At 37.3% G+C, this 19,095-nt stretch overlaps 1 protein-coding gene across 6 annotated transcripts in view; it reads left to right on the forward strand.

Moving 5' to 3' along the window:
- Positions 1-19,095, forward strand: part of FCHSD2 (FCH and double SH3 domains 2) — a 319,223-nt gene that overhangs the window by 258,938 nt on the left and 41,190 nt on the right. For 5 of the 6 annotated variants that reach the window (XM_082411265.1, XM_082411263.1, XM_082411261.1 and 2 more), the window contains 2 exons: positions 6,457-6,573; positions 16,113-16,217. In XM_082411265.1, the coding sequence (XP_082267391.1) occupies positions 6,457-6,573; positions 16,113-16,217 (222 nt within the window). The remainder of the gene's footprint in view (positions 1-6,456; positions 6,574-16,112; positions 16,218-19,095) is intronic. The other variant, XM_082411262.1, reaches the window with a different exon arrangement.

Consider the following 19,095-nt stretch of genomic DNA (forward strand, 5'->3'; position numbering starts at 1 on the left):
TCTTTTTGATTTCTTTCCTTCTGCTAAGCTTGGGGTTTTTTTGTTCTTCTTTCTCTAATTGTTTTAGGTGTAGGGTTAGGTTGTTTATTTGAGATGTTTCTTGTTTCTTAAGGTAGTATTGTATTGCTATAAACTTCCCTCTTAGAACTGCTTTGCTGCATCCCATAGGTTTTGGGTTGTCGTGTTTTAATTGTCATTTGTTTCTAGGTATTTTTTGATTTCCTCTTTGATTTTTTCAGTGATCTCTTGGTTATTAAGTAGTGTATTGTTTAGCCTCCATGTGTTTGTATTTTTTACAGATTTTTTCCTGTAATTGATATCTAGTCTCATAGTGTTGCAGTCAGAAAAGATACTTGATACGATTTCAATTTTCTTAACTTTACCAAGGCTTGATTTGTGACCCAAGATATGATCTATCCTGGAGAATGTTCCATGAGCACTTGAGAAGAATGTGTATTCTGTTGTTTTCGGATGGAATGTCCTATAAATATCAATTAAGTCCATCTTGTTTAATGTATCATTTAAAGCTTGTGTTTCCTTATTTATTTTCATTTTGGATGATCTGTCCATTGGTGAAAGTGGGGTGTTAAAGTCCCCTAGTATGATTGTGTTACTGTCGATTTCCCCTTTTTGGCTGTTAGTATTTGCCTTATGTATTGAGGTGCTCCTATGTTGGGTGCATAAATATTTACAATTGTTATATCTTCTTCTTGGATTGATCCCTTGATCATTATGTAGTGTCCTTCTTTGTCTCTTGTAATAGTCTTTGTTTTAAAGTCTATTTTGTCTGATATGAGACTTGCTACTCCAGCTTTCTTTTGATTTCCATTTGCATGGAATATCTTTTTCCATCCCCTCACTTTCAGTGTGTATGTGTCCCTAGGTCTGAAGTGGGACTCTTGTAGACAGCATATATACAGGTCTTGTTTTTGTATCCATTCAGCCAGTCTGTGTCTTTTGGTTGGAGCATTTAATCCATTTACATTTAAGGTAGTTATCGATATGTATGTTCCTATTACCGTTTTCTTAATTGTTTTGGGTTTGTTATTGTAGGTCTTTTCCTTCTCTTGTGTTTCCTGCCTTAGAGAAGTTCCTTTAGCATTTGTTGTAAAGCTGGTTTGGTGGTGCTGAATTCTCTTAGCTTTTGCTTGTCTGTAAAGGTTTTAATTTCTCCATCAAATCTGAATGAGATCCTTGCTGGGTAGAGTAATCTTGGTTGTAGGTTTTTCTCCTTCACCACTTTCAGTACGTCCTGCCACTCCCTTCTGGCTTGCAGAGTTTCTGCTGAAAGATCAGCTGTTAACCTTCTGGGGATTCCCTTGTGTGTTATTTGTTGTTTTTCCTTTGCTGCTTTTAATATTTTTTCTTTGTATTTAATTTTTGATAGTTTGATTAATATGTGTCTTGGCGTGTTTCTCCTTGGATTTATCCTGTATGGGACTCTCTGTGCTTCCTGGACTTGATTAACTATTTCCTTTCCCATATTAGGGAAGTTTTCAACTATAGTCTCTTCAAATATTTTCTCAGTCCCTTTCTTTTTCTCTTCTTCTTCTGGGACCCCTATAATTCGAATGTTGGTGCACTTAATGTTGTCCCAGAGGTCTCTGAGACTGTCCTCAATTCTTTTCATTCTTTTTTCTTTATTCTGCTCTGCAGTAGTTATTTCCACTATTTTATCTTCCAGGTCACTTATCCGTTCTTCTGCCTCAGTTATTCTGCTATTGATCCCTTCTAGAGAATTTTTAATTTCATTTATTGTGTTGTTCATCACTGTTTGTTTGCTCTTTAGTTCTTCTAGGCCCCTGTTAAACGTTTCTTGTATTTTCTCCATTCTATTTCCAAGATTTTGGATCCTCTTTACTATCATTATTCTGAATTCTTTTTCAGGTAGACCGCCTATTTCCTCTTCATTTGTTAGGTCTGGTGGGTTTTTGCCTTGCTCCTTCATCTGCTGTGTGTTTCTCTGTCTTCTCATTTTGCTTAACTTACTGTGTTTGGGGTCTCCTTTTCGCAGGCTGCAGGTTCGTAGTTCCCGTTGTTTTTGGTGTCTGTCCCCAGTGGCTAAGGTTGGTTCAGTGGGTTGTGTACGCTTCCTGGTGGAGGGGACTAGTGCCTGTGTTCTGGTGGATGAGGCTGGATCTTGTCTTTCTGGTGGGCGGGTCCACTTTTGGTGGTGTGTTTTGGGGTGTCTGTGGCCTTATTATGATTTTAGGCAGCCTCTCTTGCTAATGGATGGGGTTGTGTTCCTGTCTTGCTAGTTGTTTGGCATAGGGTGTCCAGCACTGTAGCTTGCTGGTCGTTGAGTGGAGCTGGGTCTTGGTGTTGAGATGGAGATCTCTGGGAGATTTTTGCCGTTTGATATTACGTGGAGCTGGGAGGTCTCTTGTGGACCAGTGTCCTGAACTTGGCTCTCCCACCTCAGAGGCAGAGCCCTGACGCCTGGCTGGAGCACCAAGAGCCTGTCATCCACATGGCTGTATGTGGAGGAGCTCCTTGATGAGATGCAAAAACCACAGGCCGGCTGTGAACTCAAGAGTCTGCTTCCCAGTTCACCTGGCGGAGGCTGCGGGCTTTCCCTCCGAAGAGCGCGCGGGCCTGGTGACTCCCTAATGGCTACTTTTTAAAGAACAAATATATTTCATAAAATAAAATGTATAAAAATTCCTTAATTGGGAGATTCAAAAAAAATTCCTTCCTTAGTCATCCATTTTGAGTGGATTTTGTAGTGAGAATTTAAACATGAAGAAAGAGACCTTTTGTTTTACAAGTGGGAGAGAGATCTCAATCCTCAAGTGAGCTTTGAGAACGTGTATTAAAATGCATGGTACTCAGTAAATTAGTTCCCTTTCTCCTCTGTTCATTCTGTTCTCCCCTACACAAAATACTTTCCTTCATCCATTAGAAACTGATTCTAATTCAGTATGTTTATTCTCTTGTCCCCCTGAAGGCACCATTCTAATAATCTGGTGGCCTGCCCCTCGCTTTAGGTTATATGTTTACCAGCCTTTACTGAGGGCATTCTGTGTACTATTAGGCATGGTGCTAGATGCCAGGAAATGTATACTTTCAAGGCCTCAGATTGCCTAAAGACAAATAGGAAACATACATGCAGCAGTCACAGTATAATGTGATGTTGGCCTGACAGTAGCCACTCAGTAGATGTCTAACAAATTAATAAATTAATATAATGGAGATATGTCTAAAGTGAAGGAGCCACTGAGTCTATCTGGGAAAGTCAGGGAAGATTTCACAGAGAACAAGGACTTGAACTGAGATTTGAAGAATAACTAGGAATTTGTCTGTGGACAAAAAAATATAGGGGAGTTATTCCAACCAGAGGGAACAGTACTCAAAATCATAGGCTTGTGTTTGGATTGACATTTATTTTCTAGGAAAAGACCTATCTGCTTCTGAAATTTTTTATTAAAGCTTGTATGATTTTTGAAATCTGATGTTTCCAGAGTTTTCAAGAATCACATTTAGTTGACCTAACTTATCAAATAACCCAAACTGACAGACTAATAAAAAACTACCTAATCTACATTTAAAAGTCGATAGGAAATTCCTTTTATAGCATTTCTCTTCAGTTTGTAATTTATTTGAATTATTTTTGTGCTACTATTACTCTGAGAATTGTTATGTTATAATATATGCCTCTTTAAAAATAATCAAGTTAAATAAGTGCACTTTTCCAGAGCTAGGCTACAGTGCTGTTTGATACTTAATTGTTAAAGTCTCATGTTCTGCTTCAGGAAAATAACAATGTTCTTTAAATTATTGTGCTTAATAGCCTATATGTTACTATTCCTTTATGTATTTTAACTATACTTTTAAGAGGTAAAGGAAAAGTGTTAAAAGTATGAACCAACGATTAAATTAGCCAGCATTTTAAAAAGAAGCAGTCACTAGCATTCCTTTGCTGGAATCAACCACTACTGATACCACCATTTTAAAAGGTAATGATCTTTACTAGATTCAGATTTATATTCATCTTTGATCTCCAGAGTGGCATTAGAACATTTCTCTATGTATTGTTTAGTACCCTGGGCTGTGTTTGCCTTGTATGGAATTCCCATTTGTCTAGAACTGTATTATAGGTAGCCATGTTTTTCCATGGCTTGATTTCAGAATTCATGAAAAAGATCAATTTACTTGAATTTTAGTTATGTGTTATTATTCCCTGCCCAGAGGGTCCCAAAGTCACATCTCCCAGTCAGTGGTAATTGTGATCTGTTCTGATCATTGGGCACTCCTGAGTAATAGTAAACCCATAGGGAATGAGAAAAAAGCCCTATCTTTATTTCTCCAGCTTTTAAGCACAGATAATACTCAGTAAAAAGGTACAGATTCTGTATGGGCACGTTGGCCATGCAGCCAGCACACATTTTTAGACCCATTTACCAGTTCCTAAAATGTACCTCAGTAATAAAAATTAAATTTCTCTATCAGTTGCCTTCTTTCTCATCTACTCTGTGCTCTATAAGTTCATTCTCTTTGAGATCCTTTCATTATATCTTCGGTCTTGTTTTTGGTTCATTATTTGGGCTATCAAGAACCTGGGAATTATTTGGACTTTTTTATTAACAGTAATGACAAAATGTTTTGTTTCAAGTAATTTTCTGTTGGGTCTTTAACATTAGCAGTTACCATCTATTGGATGCTTATGTATATACCATAAGAGAATGTTTAAAATATGACCTCGTTTTGCCCTAAATAACCCCTATGAGATAGGTGGCATTTTCACCAATTTTCGGCTGTAACTAAGATACAGATTAACTAACAGCCCAAGATCATGAAGCTAATAAATGGCATAGAGAGGATTAAAACTGGGTTTATCTGGCTTAAAAACCTGTACCTGGGCTCTTCAGAGTATACCTTTCTGCCATACATCCTATAGATCACATTTGCATCTTCATCCAGGGTTTAACTTTTTAAACCCTGGCTTCTGAGGACAGATATAAATGTAAATGCCTAGATCCTTTTGCAAATAAATATAATAAGAAAGTTGGTTCCCTAATAGCCCAAAGAATGAATCGGTATAAAATGTAAATGTAAAGTTGGTTAGATTTGGATATGTTTCAATTCATTTATCATTATATAATCTAGCTTTAGCTGAAATGTCTGCATAGAGTAAAAGTTCTTCAACCTTGCCTACAGTCCCCCCAACAAAAATATTAAATTTGTAATCCAATTTATCAAATCCTGTTTACCAATTTTGAGCTATGTGACCTTGCAAAAGTCAGTTTGGGTTTTTTTTTTTCTTTTTTAATATTTATTTATTTACTTACTTTTGGCTGCGTTGCGCACGCAGGGCACACGGGATCTTTCCTTGCAGCGCACAGGCTTAGTTGCTCTGCAGCATGTGGGATCCTAGTTCCCCGACCAGGGATCGAACCTGCATCCCCTGCATTGGAAGGCAGATTCTTAACCACTGGACCACCAGGGAAGTCCCACTAAAGTCAGTTTTTAAAGATCTTTCCACTCTAAAATTTTGCTTTTTGTATTAAAATCATCTTTGGATAATTCATATTTTAAAAAATTATTTTCTTTCCTAGTTATTTTAATAAAGATTTTTTTCATGGGTTCTTAAGAGTTTAGAGAAAGTTAAAATAGTTTAGTGGTTAAGAGCTCTAATTCTGGAATTGGAAGTTGTAACATTGAATATCTGGCACACACTGGAAATTTTATTTAACATCTCTGAGCCTTGATTTCCTTTTCTATAAAATGGCTGTGTGACCCGTCTCATAAGATTGTTATAAAAGTTATGTGAAGCACTTTCCACAGTACCTTGCAAAATAGTGGTTAACTATTACTCTTGTTTAGTTAGATTTTGCAGTTTGTTCTTTGTGAGATATGGGTATAGCGTTTTAGGGCAAGAAGAAACCCTTAGTAATCATTTGATCTAGCACCCCTATCTTTGAGATGACATTAAGGCCCAGAAGAATGACAAAAGCTAGTTTGAGGTTTGGTGGTAAGTATAACTAAATTAAACCCAATATTTTTGAGGATGGATAGGTTGTGTCGCTGTTACTGTATTGTTTTATTTTTCTTTTCACTTCTATGCAATGAGTCTTTCTTTAATCCCATTGAAACTGTTGAGTTGTTTCCATTTTGTCTGTGCAACTATTTTAGTGTCATAGTAGGTTGGCATAAATACTTTTTCTTCTTTGCTTAGCTAGCTTGCTTTATACCCAAAATGGATCATGCTACAGTTAGAGATGAAGCTTTAACGTTCAGCAATGTAAGACAAAAATCTGTGGTCATTTACGGTTTTCATACCATCCTCTTTGTCTTCTGCTAATCTTCTGTGACATGAGACATTGCTTCCCACAGTAGTGGAGCATGCCTCCTGTTTTGAGTGCTGATAAAGTGAAGGCCCTCTGGTCTACCTACAAAATGGTAGTGATTTCAATAAGGATAACAGTACTTTTCTCTCTGTTCTCTCTTGTGTTGTAGAGCCGACAGTTAGAATCAGAAACTGGGACCACAGAGGAGCACAGTTTAAACAAAGAGGCTCGGAAATGGGCCACACGGGTGGCACGGGAGCACAAAAATATTGTTCACCAACAACGGGTAAGTGTGATAGAGAATCTTAGGTTACGTCCAGCATTAAGCCAAATGTCAAACCAGTTTAAGGAGTTGAATTTTATTGATGTGGAAAATATCCGATAGATGTTTTTTCTATAATTTCTCAGCACTCAGAAGTATGTTCTCAGCTATCTACTAAACTTGAAAATTCCTTAAGCCCTCTAGCAGCAACACAGTAATTTATCTGTTTGCCATAGAATTGCCTAAGGAAGACTAGTGATAGTGTATTATAATCTTTTGGGCAGTGGAAGAGATGTGCGTATGTAGAATTAGGCTTTTCATCTCTAAGACAGACTTTCTGAAGATGCAATTGTAGATTCCATGAAAATGTATCTTCAAGACTACACTTTAGGGACTTCCCTGGTGGTCCAGTGGTAAAGAATCCTCCTTAACAATGCAGGGGACGCGGGTTCAATCCCTGGTCAGGGAACTAAGATCCCACATTCCGCGGGGCAACTAAGTCCGCGCGCCACAACTACTGAGCTTGCGCGCCTCAACTAGAGAGCCTGCATGCTGCAAACTACAGAGCCCGTGTGCTGTGGTACCCGCACGCCACAACTACAGAGCCCTTGTGCCCTGGAGCCTGTGCACCACAACTAGAGAAGAGAAAACCCACACGCCACAACTAGAGAGAAGCCTGCACGCCGCAATGAAAGACCCTGCACACCTCAACAAAGATCCCACGTGCCGCAACTAAGACCCAATGCAGCCAAAAATAAATAAAATAAATAACTTAATAATAAATAAATCTTAAAAAAAGAAAGACGAAACTTTAAGTACAAAGAAATTATTTTAGATATAGTAAATTTTTTTCTATTTTCCATTTATTTATAACTTTATTTTTCTTTTTCTTTACCTTCATATCCAGCTTCTTAAGAGAATTGTCTGTGTTTAGTATCTGTATCTCCTAACCTCCTGCTTATTTTTTAGCCTATTACATTTGAGCTTTCCCTTCTTCCCCTTTCCCTGCACCAATTCGTAGAGACTGCACATGCCAAAATTACCAATGATGTCTCTGTCACTAAGTCCAAAATGGCCACTTTAATTTCTTATCTTACTCAACCCGTTGGCAGTTGTATCACAATTGACAGTTCCCTTTGTCTTGAAATACTCTCTTCTCTAGTCATCCATGACTTAAACACTGTCATGGTTTTCCTTTTCCTCGCTAACATTCCTAGATTCTTTTAAAGGTTCTTCTTTCTTCATCTTACATTTACATTTTAAATTCCTTATGCTTCCATACTAGGCTATCTTCTTTTCTTATTCTTTATTCTCATTATAGGCAGTCTTTACTACTGCCGTGGTTTCACTTACCAACAAATAATAAATTACCATCTCCAACACTGGGCCTTTCTTCTGTGTATACATATATCCTCTAGCCTGCTTTGACATCTTCTTTTCACTGTCACATCTTTTCTCAGGCATCTCGAATTCAGTGTTCCACTTATCTAATGCTGCATAACAAACCACCTCAAATTTAATGCCACAAAAAGAGAATCTTTTAAATTTTTTCTTACTACTCTGGGGATTGGATGGGCTCAGCTTGGCAGTTCTCACTTAGGAGGTGGGGGTGGGGGTCTGTCATGTAATTACAATCAGATAGTGGCTGGTGCTAGAGTTATCTCACAGGCTTCCCCACTGAAATATCTGGTGTTTGGACCAGGAAGACTTGAACAGCTGGGAACTGGAATAATTAGAGCGTCTCATGCATCTCTGTCTCTTTGTGGTCTCTCCATACAGTTTCTCCAACATAGTGGCTTCAGATTAGCTGTACTTCTTACATGGTAGCTGGTAGCACAGGGCTGCAAAGGTGTGAGCCCCAAGAGCCCCAATAGCTCCAAGTAGGATCTATATCATCTTTTCTGATCTAGCCTCAGAAATAACAAGATTTTAATTGTGTCATGTTTTTATTAATTGAGGCAGTCACAAAGCCCTGTCCAGATTCAAGGAGAGAGGTCATAAAGTATCAATACTTCTTGGTGGGGAAATTGCAAGGTTCTAGAAGAACATGTGGAATGGGAAATATTGTAGTAGCTATTTTTCGAAAAACACAATCTGCCACAGCCTAACTTCTGGCCATAACAGTTCACATGCCTCTTGCATGCAAAATATATCTCTCCTCTTCACCCAAAATTCCCCAAAGCTCAGCATCAGACTCCAGCTTGAAATCTAGAATCTTGTCATCTAAATCAGATTCAAGGGAAGATAAGGCTTTTGGGTACAGTTCCTCTAATACAGTTTATCTCAATCAAAAAATTTGTGAACTAGAAAGACAAGTTATCTGTCTACCACACATCTAATAAACAGTGATGAGATTAATTACTGCAGCTTTATACTTCAAAATATGAAGCACACAAAGAGGTTTTTTCCACTAGAATGTCTGACTCTATTTGAAAGTAAATGTTCAGATGTTAAAAATAAATCTGTTTCCTCTCTCTGTTGTCAAGGCATGTTGAGTCTTTCTGCTAGGAGGTAGAGACAGACAGATTTCAATGACTTTTCTAGTTCTTTATAGTGTGACCTCTGATGGGCTTTAATCTAGTAAGGTATAGTTTAAGCAATAAAATGAAAGAGAAAAATATTTGAAAAAAATTGTAGCTGAAAATTGTCCAAACTTAATAAAAACTGTAAACCCACAAATCCAAGGAGTTCAACAAACCCCAGGTAGGTAAAACACAAAGAAGCATATATTCAGTTTGTTAAAAAACAGTAATACTCAATGGTGAGAGACTGAAAGCTTTTCCTCTAAGATCAGGAATAAGACAAGGATGCCCCCTTTCACTCCTTCTATTCAATATAGCACTAGAAGTTCTAGCCACAGCAATTAGGCAAGAAAAAGAAATAAAAGGCATCCAAATTGGAAAGGAAGAAGTAAAATTATCTCTGTTCACCAATGACAGGGTCATTTATTTATTTATTTAGGCTGCTCTGGGTCTTCATTGCAGCGTGCACTCTTCTCTAGTTGTGGCACGTGGGGTTTTCTAGTTGCGGCATGCGGGCTTAGTTGCAGTATGTGGGATCTTAGTTCCCCAACCAGGGATCAAACCCGGGCCCCCTGCATTGGGAGTATGGAGTCTTAACCACTGGACCACCAGGGAAGTCCCAACATGATCTTATATGTAGGAAATCCTAAAGATTTCACACACATACACACTCACACACATACACACACACACACACACACACACACACACACACACACACACACCTGTTAGAACTAATAAACTCAGCAAAGTTTCAGGAAACAAAATTAACTCACAAAAGTCAGTTGCATTTCTACACCATATAATATACATTATACAATGAATAATTAGAAAAGGAGATTAACAACATTGTAAATCAACTATATTTCAGTACAATAAATTTAAAAACAAAAACATAAAAAAGAAAGAAAAGGAAATTAAGAAAACAGTTCCATTTACACTGCCATCAAAAAGAATAAAATACTTAGGAATAAACTTAACCAAAGAGGCAAAATACTTGTACACTAAAAAGTATAAAACACTGATGAAAGGAATTTAAAAAGACATAAATAAGTGGAAAGACATCCTCCTTTCACAGAATGGAAGATAGTGTTAAGATGACATACCACCCCAAATGATCTACAGATTCAATGCAATCCCTATGAAAATCTCAACAGTATTTATTGCAGAAATAGAAAAACCTACCCTAAAATTCATATGGAATCTCAAGGGACTCCAAATACCCAAAACAGTCTTGAAAAAAGAACAAAGTTGGAGGACTCATACTTCCAAACTTCAAAACTTATTACAAAACTGCAGTATTCAAGACATTGTAGTACTGGCAAAAGAACATATAGACCAGTGGAATAGAAGTCTCAATATTTTTAAAATACCATTTATCTCCAAGTTAGTCCATATATAGAATGAAATCCAAGTCAAACACCCAGCAGGGTTTTTTTGTAGAAATTGACAAAATGCTTCTAAAACATACATGGGAATGCAAATGATCTGGTATAGCCAAAGCAATTTTGAAAAATAAGGATAAAGTTAGAGGGCTTACTCTACTTGGTTTCAAGACACAAAACTACAGTAATCAAGATGTTACTGTATTGATGTAAGAATAGACTTATAGATAAATGGAACAAAGTGAAGAGTCTAGAAATAGGCACACACATATATGGTCAACTGATTTTTAACAAAGATGTAAAAAACTTGTAAAAATGCTAAATAAAATTTAATAAAAATAAATCCAGCTGTGTTTTAAGCACATGACTAGGGTACAAGGACAATTCAACATTAGAAAATATATCAGTATAGTAAAATGTGTTTACAGAATAAAGATGAAAAATTATATAATTATTGTCAGAGTTGCCAATAAAGCACATAATAAAATTCCTTAGTGATTATGCCTTAGTGATTATGCCTAATCACTATGCCTTAGTGATTAAAAAGTAAAACGAAATTCCCAACCAGCTGGATTAAGACTTTTTCACTCTGACAAGGATAGCTTCCTGAAACTTAGAGCAAACATTATACCTGATGGTTGTATTAGTTTTCTATAGCTGCCATAACAAATTACCACAAACTTAGTGGCTTAAAACAAGTTTATTGTCTCACACTTCTATACATTAGAAGTCTGGGTGGGCTTGGCTGCTTTTTCTGCTCTAGCTCTAACAAGACCGAAATCAAGATGTCCACTGGGCTGGCTTCTGGGGGAGAATCCACTTCCAAGCTCATTCAGGTTGTTGTCAGAATCTAGTTCCTTATAACTGTATGGCTGATAACAGTTCTTTAAACTGTAACAGCTAAGGGCTACTCTTAGCTCCTAGAGGGCACTCTCTCTGGTCCTTGCATATGGGCTCCTACATCAGAGTCGGCAGCAGTGCATTGCATCCTTCTCATGCTTGGAATCTCTCTGACTTCTCTTTTGGCCTGTCTCTCATCTCACTCCAGCCAGAGAAAGTTCTCTGTCTGTGAGGGATCATGTGATGAGATTGGACTTGCTCAGATAATCCAGACGTTAATCTGTGTTAAGGTCTATAACTCTAATATATCAGTAAATTATGTCTTACATACACACATTTCCAGGGATTAGAGTGTGGACATCTTTGGAGACCATTCTACCTACCACAATGATAAAATAAGAAAACAGCACCTGTGATCACCACTTTGTCAGTGCTCTTAATGAAAGAAAGATAAGGTGTTTAAATATTTGGAAGAGGTACATCTGTCATTACTTATAGATGAGGTGGTTGTGTACCCCCTCAAATATAGGAGACCCAGCTGTCAAACTGTCAGACGTAGTAAGAGTTCAGTAAAGTCAATAGAAACAAGACTACATACAAAAATCATTAGTTTTCATATTAGCTAGAAATAATAATTGCAAAATGCAGTTGGAAAAAAATTATTCACCACAGCAATAAAATACTGATAAATCAACCAGTGTCATGACCTGTAAGAAGAAAGACTATTTTTTTATCAAAGAAGACATGGGTAATTGGAGAGATTCATATATTGTGGATTTTTTTTTAACTTTTAAATTCTTTTTTTTATTGATGTATAGTTGATTTATAATATTATGTGTTTCAGATGTACAACATAGTGATTCACAATTTTTAAAGATTATACTCCATTTGTTATATTATAAAATATTGGATGTATTCCCTGTGCTGTACAATACAGCCTGTAGCTTTTTGACTTTATGCATGTCTGTACCTCTTAATCCCATACCCCTATTTTACCCCTCCCCCCTTCTCTCTCCCCACTGGTAACCACTAGTTTGTTCTTTATATCTGTGAGTCTGTTTCTTTTTTGTTATTTTCACTAGTTTGTTTTATATTTTAGATTCCACATGTAAGTGATAACATACAGTATTTGTCTTTCTCTGACTTTTTTTTTTTTTTTTTTTTTGCTGAACATTCTTTTTTTTTTTTTTAATTTTTATTTATTTATTTATTTATTTATTTATGGCTGTGTTGGATCTTCGTTTCTGTGCGAGGGCTTTCTCTAGTTGCGGCAAGCGGGGGCCACTCTTCATCGCGGTGCGCGGGCCTCTCACTATCGCGGCCTCTCTTGTTGCAGAGCACAGGCTCCAGACGCGCAGGCTCAGTAATTGTGGCTCACGGGCCTAGTCGCTCCGTGGCATGTGGGATCTTCCCAGACCAGGGCTCGAACCCGTGTCCCCTGCATTGGCAGGCAGATTCTCAACCACTGTGCCACCAGGGAAGCCCCTGACTTTTTTTTTAATGTGGTTTTTTAATTAAATTTATTTGTAATTTCAGTGAAATCCCAATGAAACTTAAAAAATATTTTTAGAGAAACTTCACAGTCTGATCCTAAAATGTACCTGAATTTTTCTTCATGTACAAGAATAGCCAGTAACAACAATAATGAGACATTTGTGCCTTAACACATACTGAAAGATGCAGTAATGATTATAGTAATTAAAACTGTAGTATCATACAAGAGTTAACAAATATATCAAAAAAATTTTTCTGTGTATGTATGGACCTTTAGCTGTTGATTCAAACAAACCACCCTAAAAAGTCATTTTCAGGCAGATAGGGAATTTTAATGGTGAACAGCATATTTTTTACATATATATATAAATTTATTTATTTATTTATGGCTGTGTTGGGTGTTCTTTGCTGCCTGTGGGCTTTATCTAGTTGCGACAAGCAGGGGCTACTCTTCATTGTGGTACGCGGGCTTCTCATTGCAGTGGCTTCTCTTGTTGGCGGAGCACGGGCTTCACTAGTTGCGTCACATGGGTTCAGTAGTTTTGGCTCACGGGCTCTAGAGCCCAGGCTCAGTAGTTGTGGCACATGGGCTTAGTTGCTCCTTGGCATGTGGGATCTTCCTGGACCAGGGCTCGAACCTGTGTCCCCTGCATTAGCAGGCGGGTTCTTAACCACTGCACCACCAGGGAAGCCCAGAACAGCATATTAAGGCTGCCAAGGAATTATTGTTAGGTCTGATAACAGTATTGTGGTTGTATTTTTTTTAAGTTCATGTTTTTAGAGACTTTCACTAAAACATGTAGGAATGAAATGACAGGATGTCTGGAATTTGCTTTAAAATGCTTTAGCACAAGAAAAATAAAGGATAGTAGGTAAAGCAAATGTGGAAAAGTCTCGTTAACTATGGAATCTTGGTGATCAGTATATAGGAGTTCATCATACTAGTCTCTTTACTTTTGAGTATATTTGAAATATTTCATAATAAAAAGCATATTGGACTTCCCTGGTGGTGCAATGGTTAAGAATCCACCTGCCAGTGCAGAGGACATGGGTTTGAGCCCTGGTCCGGGAATATCCCACATGCCCTGGAGCAACTAAGCCCATGCTCCACAAGTACTGAGCCTGTGCTCTAGAGCCCACGAGCCACCACTACTGAGCCCATGTGCTGCAACTACTGAAGCCCGTGCGCCTAGAGCCCGTACTCCACAACAAGAGAAGCCACAGCAATGGGAAGCCCGTGCGCTGCAAGGAAGAGTAGCCCCCACTCGCCACAACTAGAGGAAGCCTGCGCGCAGCAGCGAAGACCCAATGCAGCCAAAAATAAATAAATAAATAAAATATTAAATTACTTTAAAAAAAAAACATAAAAAAATAAGTAAATCAAAAACATGTTAATGGTATTTCAAATCTTTGGGGAAAGGATTTATTCGGTAAATCGCGTTAAAGCAATTGTCTGTGTATTTGGGAAAAAATATGCAGTTAGATTTCTCCCTTCTGCCATTTACAAGGTAAATTTCAAAAGAATTAAAGAGCTAAACGCTAGATACAAGACTACTAAAAACTAAAAAACATATAGAATATTTTTGGCATATTACCAGTGACTTCTTAAGTAAGACACAAAACCCAGAACCCATCAAGGAAGATGACTGATAAATATGACTACATAAAAAATTTCTGTAAAACAAAAGAACTTTTAAAAGTTAAGAGAAAGGGAATAGAATGGGAGGAAATATTTGTGACATAAATAACAGAAAAAGGACTAATATCTGGAAGGAAATATACTTAAGTAATAAGAAAAAGACAAAAAAGTAGAAAAATGGATAGAGGATATGAACTGCCCATTTATAAAAGTAGAAATAGAGAAGACCAGCAGCATATGAAATGATATTCTATTACAGAGAAATGAAAGTTGAAACAATGGGATAATTTTTATAAAATTTCAAATATTGATGATATCCAGTGTTGGTGAAATATAGAGAAACGTGCTCTTACACACTACTAGAAGAGTAGGTACAGCCTCTTGCGAGCAGTTTGGCAATGTCTATAAAAATGTACAGTTTCCACTTCTGTGTTTTTACCTTAGATAAATATTCCCGTATGTGTTCAAAGAATCATTGACTAGGTTGTTTGTACAGTACTGTTTATAGTATTGAGAAATTTGAACACTCAAATAGCAGTAAAGTAAGAGTAAACAAAATATGGTATGGTTGAACTATTGAATCTGTGGATTAATTAGAGAATGAAGTCAGTCAGTTTGTACAAACACAAAAAGGTTTCTTAGACACATTGAAGGGAAGGTAGATCTCATTTTATTATTTTTCAAACAAAACTGTACAAAGCATGTAAGGAAATACATAAGAGATAGCTTGATAAAATACAAATAAATTGATGGGACCGTCTTTATCTTGGGGTGGGGAGCACATGGTGGGGTATGAAGATACAACAGATTTTTTACCATTTTGTATTGTTATTTAGAGACAATGCTTTATATTCATGTAATTTTTAAAAATTAAAGGTATACATATCAAAACATGCAATTCAAATGAGGTTTATAGATAGTGCCAGTGTCAATTTTCTGGGTTTTATATTGTACTATAGTTAGATAAGTTGTTACCCTTGGGGGAAGCTGGGTGAAGGGACTCTACTACTTTTGCAACTTCCTGTAAGTCTATAATTATTTCGGAGGTTTTTTGTTTTTTTTTTTTAACATCTTTATTGGAGTGTAATTGCTTTACAATGGTGTGTTAGTTTCTGCTGTATAACAAAATGAATCAGCTATACATATACATATATCCCCATATCTCCTCCCTGTTGCATCTCTATCCCACCCCTCTAGGTGGTCACAAAGCACCGAGCTGATTTCCCTGTGCTATGCAGCTGCTTCCCACTAGCTATCTATTTTACATTTGGTAGTGTATATATGTCCATGCCACTCTCTCACTTCGTCCCAGCTTACCCTTCCCCCTCCCCGTGTCCTCAAGTCCATTCTCTTCGTCTGCGTCTTTATTCCTGTCCTGCCCCTAGGTTCTTCAGAACCTTTTTTTAGATTCCATATATATGTGTTAGCATATGGTATTAGTTTTTCCTTTCTGACTTAACTTCACTCTGTATGACAGTCTCTAGGTCCATCCACCTCACTACAAATAACTCGGTTTTCAGAGGTTGTTAAATTATCAAATAAATAAATGAAAACAAAGGTTAAAAAGGGAATCATGGTCACTTGTCACTAAAGTCTTTAAAATTATCTAGATATTCTAGTCACTTTAAGAAAAAAAAAGAGAAAAATAGAAAACAATCATCATTTTCCTATTTTCTTTAATAGGTTCTAGATGATCTGGAATGTCATGGAGTTGCAGTTTCAGAACAAGGCCGAACAGAGTTGGAACAGAAAATAGATGAAGCTAGAGAAAATATTCGTAAAGCAGAGGTGAGGTGGCAGCTAATTGTGGCATTTTGCCCAGCTCCAGCAATGTCACAGCCGTGATGTGGACCTTTAGAATTCAGTTTCTATACACTGATTAATTTGAAGATTGATTCACCATCTGTGTCCAGAGTATTCTTTTTGAGTGCCTGTTTCATACAAGGTAGTACACATAACAAAAAGACACTGAACCCATTATGAAGAGTTTACAATCATGAAACATTAAATAACAAAAGAATTAAGTCACAATAAAGGTATTAATTTTAAAGTTTTCACAAGTTACATAATAAATCAGTCAGCATAGTATAGAAACTGATACATGTAAGTTCAGTGCCTAGAAAAGTCTCCCCCCATATGAAAGGTTCACTGGATCCAGGGGCATAAGCTGACTTTTTAAGAATAGAGAAGAAAGAAAAAAAAAAAAAAAAAAGAATAGAGAAGAGTTGGTTAAGCAGACAAGGCAAAAAAAAGTTACAGCAGTGGATTTTAATCTTTTGTGGAGTCATGGGACCCTTTGAGGATTATATGAAAGTGTGAAACCCTCTCTATCACAAAAAAATGTACATTTTATGTATAGTATTCAGAAGTTCATGTACCCTAGGCTAATATTCCATGACCTAGAGGGGGAGAAGTTGAGATGGAAAGAAAAGTTATTTGCAAAGGAGGAAGATATAAGATGTAGTTTGGCAGTTGGATTTGATGAGCATGGAGGATTTTTGTAAAGAAATGTGGTAGAAAGTAAGGAAAGTCATTGTGGTTAAGACCAGTTCATGAAGGACCTGTGCACACTTGTATTTAGTTATCTATCCAATGCAACATAGTGAAGGGATGTGGAAGTAGACATTAAAAAAACACTGCGACTGTCCAGCCTTCAACGAGAATATGTTCTTGTTAGGAAGGCTTAAAGAATGCCCAAGATAACTAAGACTGTAAAGCATAAGTGCCAAGGAGTGGTCCACACGAGTATACTTAACACTTAAGGAACCCAAAGGACACAGAGGTCACTGTGGGAGGAGTTGTTAGGACAGGTAACACAAAGAGATAGGACTTAAGATGGATATTGACAGATGAAAAGGGGATAGCACAGACTTATGCCATGCAACCTCAAGAGGCAGAACTTGAACTGAAAGAAGAAGGTAGGAAGGAGGCAGATTTGAGCTTGCTACGGGAAAATACTTTCTAACAGATCTGCCCAATGGCAAAATAAGCTGCCGTAAGATATAGTGCAGCACTATAAGTGTATAAGAAGACTCTATACAAGAAATTCTTGTATTGTTTTGAGCATTAATCTAAGCTAGTGATTTTCAAATACGCTTTCAGATCTCTAGAGGTTTTGAGGCAGTATTTCAGTGATGGGGGCGGGGCAAGGAGTGGGGGTTGGTAGTAAGTGGAGAGGCAGCATCAGCAAAGACAGGGAATACGAGCATGTTTCTGGCACAGCCCCATGGAAGTGGTCTGAACCAGAAGAGGCTTGCTATCTTGCTGTCTGCCTGGTCTAGAGAAGCCCCAGTAACCCCAGCTCACCTTCGTTCCTGGCACATGATCCACAGCCTCCGTAGTGAAGAGAGCAGAGTGAACAATAAATAGCCATTTTCCTCACTGAACTCAGGGTCATGGCTAAACCGCTGCCCTAGGGTGCTGGCCAAGCACGTTGGCAGGCTCTTGCCTAGTTTGAGAAACGTTGGCTTGTGTAGAAGAACTTTTCTTGTTCGTTTCTCCAGACTCTGCGTGAAGCCAGTTTCAGAGCCTTGACAGAACAGGACAAGTCTCAGAAGTTTTCTGAAGGGTGTGTTCTCTCTTGTATTTTCCATTTCCAGACTTCATCCATGGTGTCACTGTCTGGTACCCTACCTCCACCATGCCCTTCAGTAGTAGCAGTAGTAGGTATCAATCACACAAAGTCTGCATTTAGGCTGAATGACCTGTTATTTCCATGAATGTGCTAAACTGCCCTCTGTTTGTTAGCTTAAAGCTAAAAATATGAAGTGAGAGTCCCACAACAGAATGTCTCATCTCTCCTAATACTAGCATTTAAGTCTGCAGTCTCAAAGGTAATTTTCTTACCAAAAATATGCAATATGCTAGAAACCGTGATGCCAGATCCGTTATCTCAGTTTTGAATATCTGTGAAATATAGTTAATCCTACTGCTATCTTAAAGCAATCTCTTACTTGATTTCCACTTATCAGTTACAAAAAATAACCCAGCTAAAATTAGATGGCAAATATGAGGGTAGTATTAGAGTATTATTTACAAGATTGTCATAATGAAATTTTTGCATAGACTAGACCACAAGAGCCTTCAGAGGAATTGACAGTAATGGTTTCAATAGATTCCCTTTTTCTTTTTTCTGCCTGTGTATCACTTGTATTGGATTTTCTCTTTCCATTCAATAGTTATTATAAATACTTACACAAAAGAGAGAAAACTAGTTAAAATTCCATTATATCCTTTATGTTTGGTTTTTAACTCCTACAACATGAATGCTACCCTCCCTTGTTGATTAATCTGCTTTATCCAGTCTTTTCTATAATGTGTTTCCATTCAGTGTTGCTAATTAGAATAGAAACCTTTGTGGCACTCAGTAATAGATTAAAGAAATTTTTCCAGTCATAAGAAATTGAAAATGTAAATGGCCTGTGCTTTTCCAAAGAATAGGAATAGTATACTGTTTCCAAAGAACAGTATAATAGAAGTTATATAGTGATTAATTAATTATTGGCTGGTTAATTTGGGGACAGACTCACTAATTCATTAGTTTACCAAACACTTAATGAGTATCTGCTGCGTGCCAGATACTGATGAATATACTAGATATACATTGATGAACAACCTATTGTTATATTGTTATGATCTCTACGATTGTCACAAGAATATTTGTACT

Source organism: Balaenoptera physalus (assembly GCF_965194825.1).
Source record: "Balaenoptera physalus genome assembly, chromosome: 10".
In the NCBI taxonomy this organism is placed as follows: Eukaryota; Metazoa; Chordata; class Mammalia; order Artiodactyla; family Balaenopteridae; genus Balaenoptera; species Balaenoptera physalus.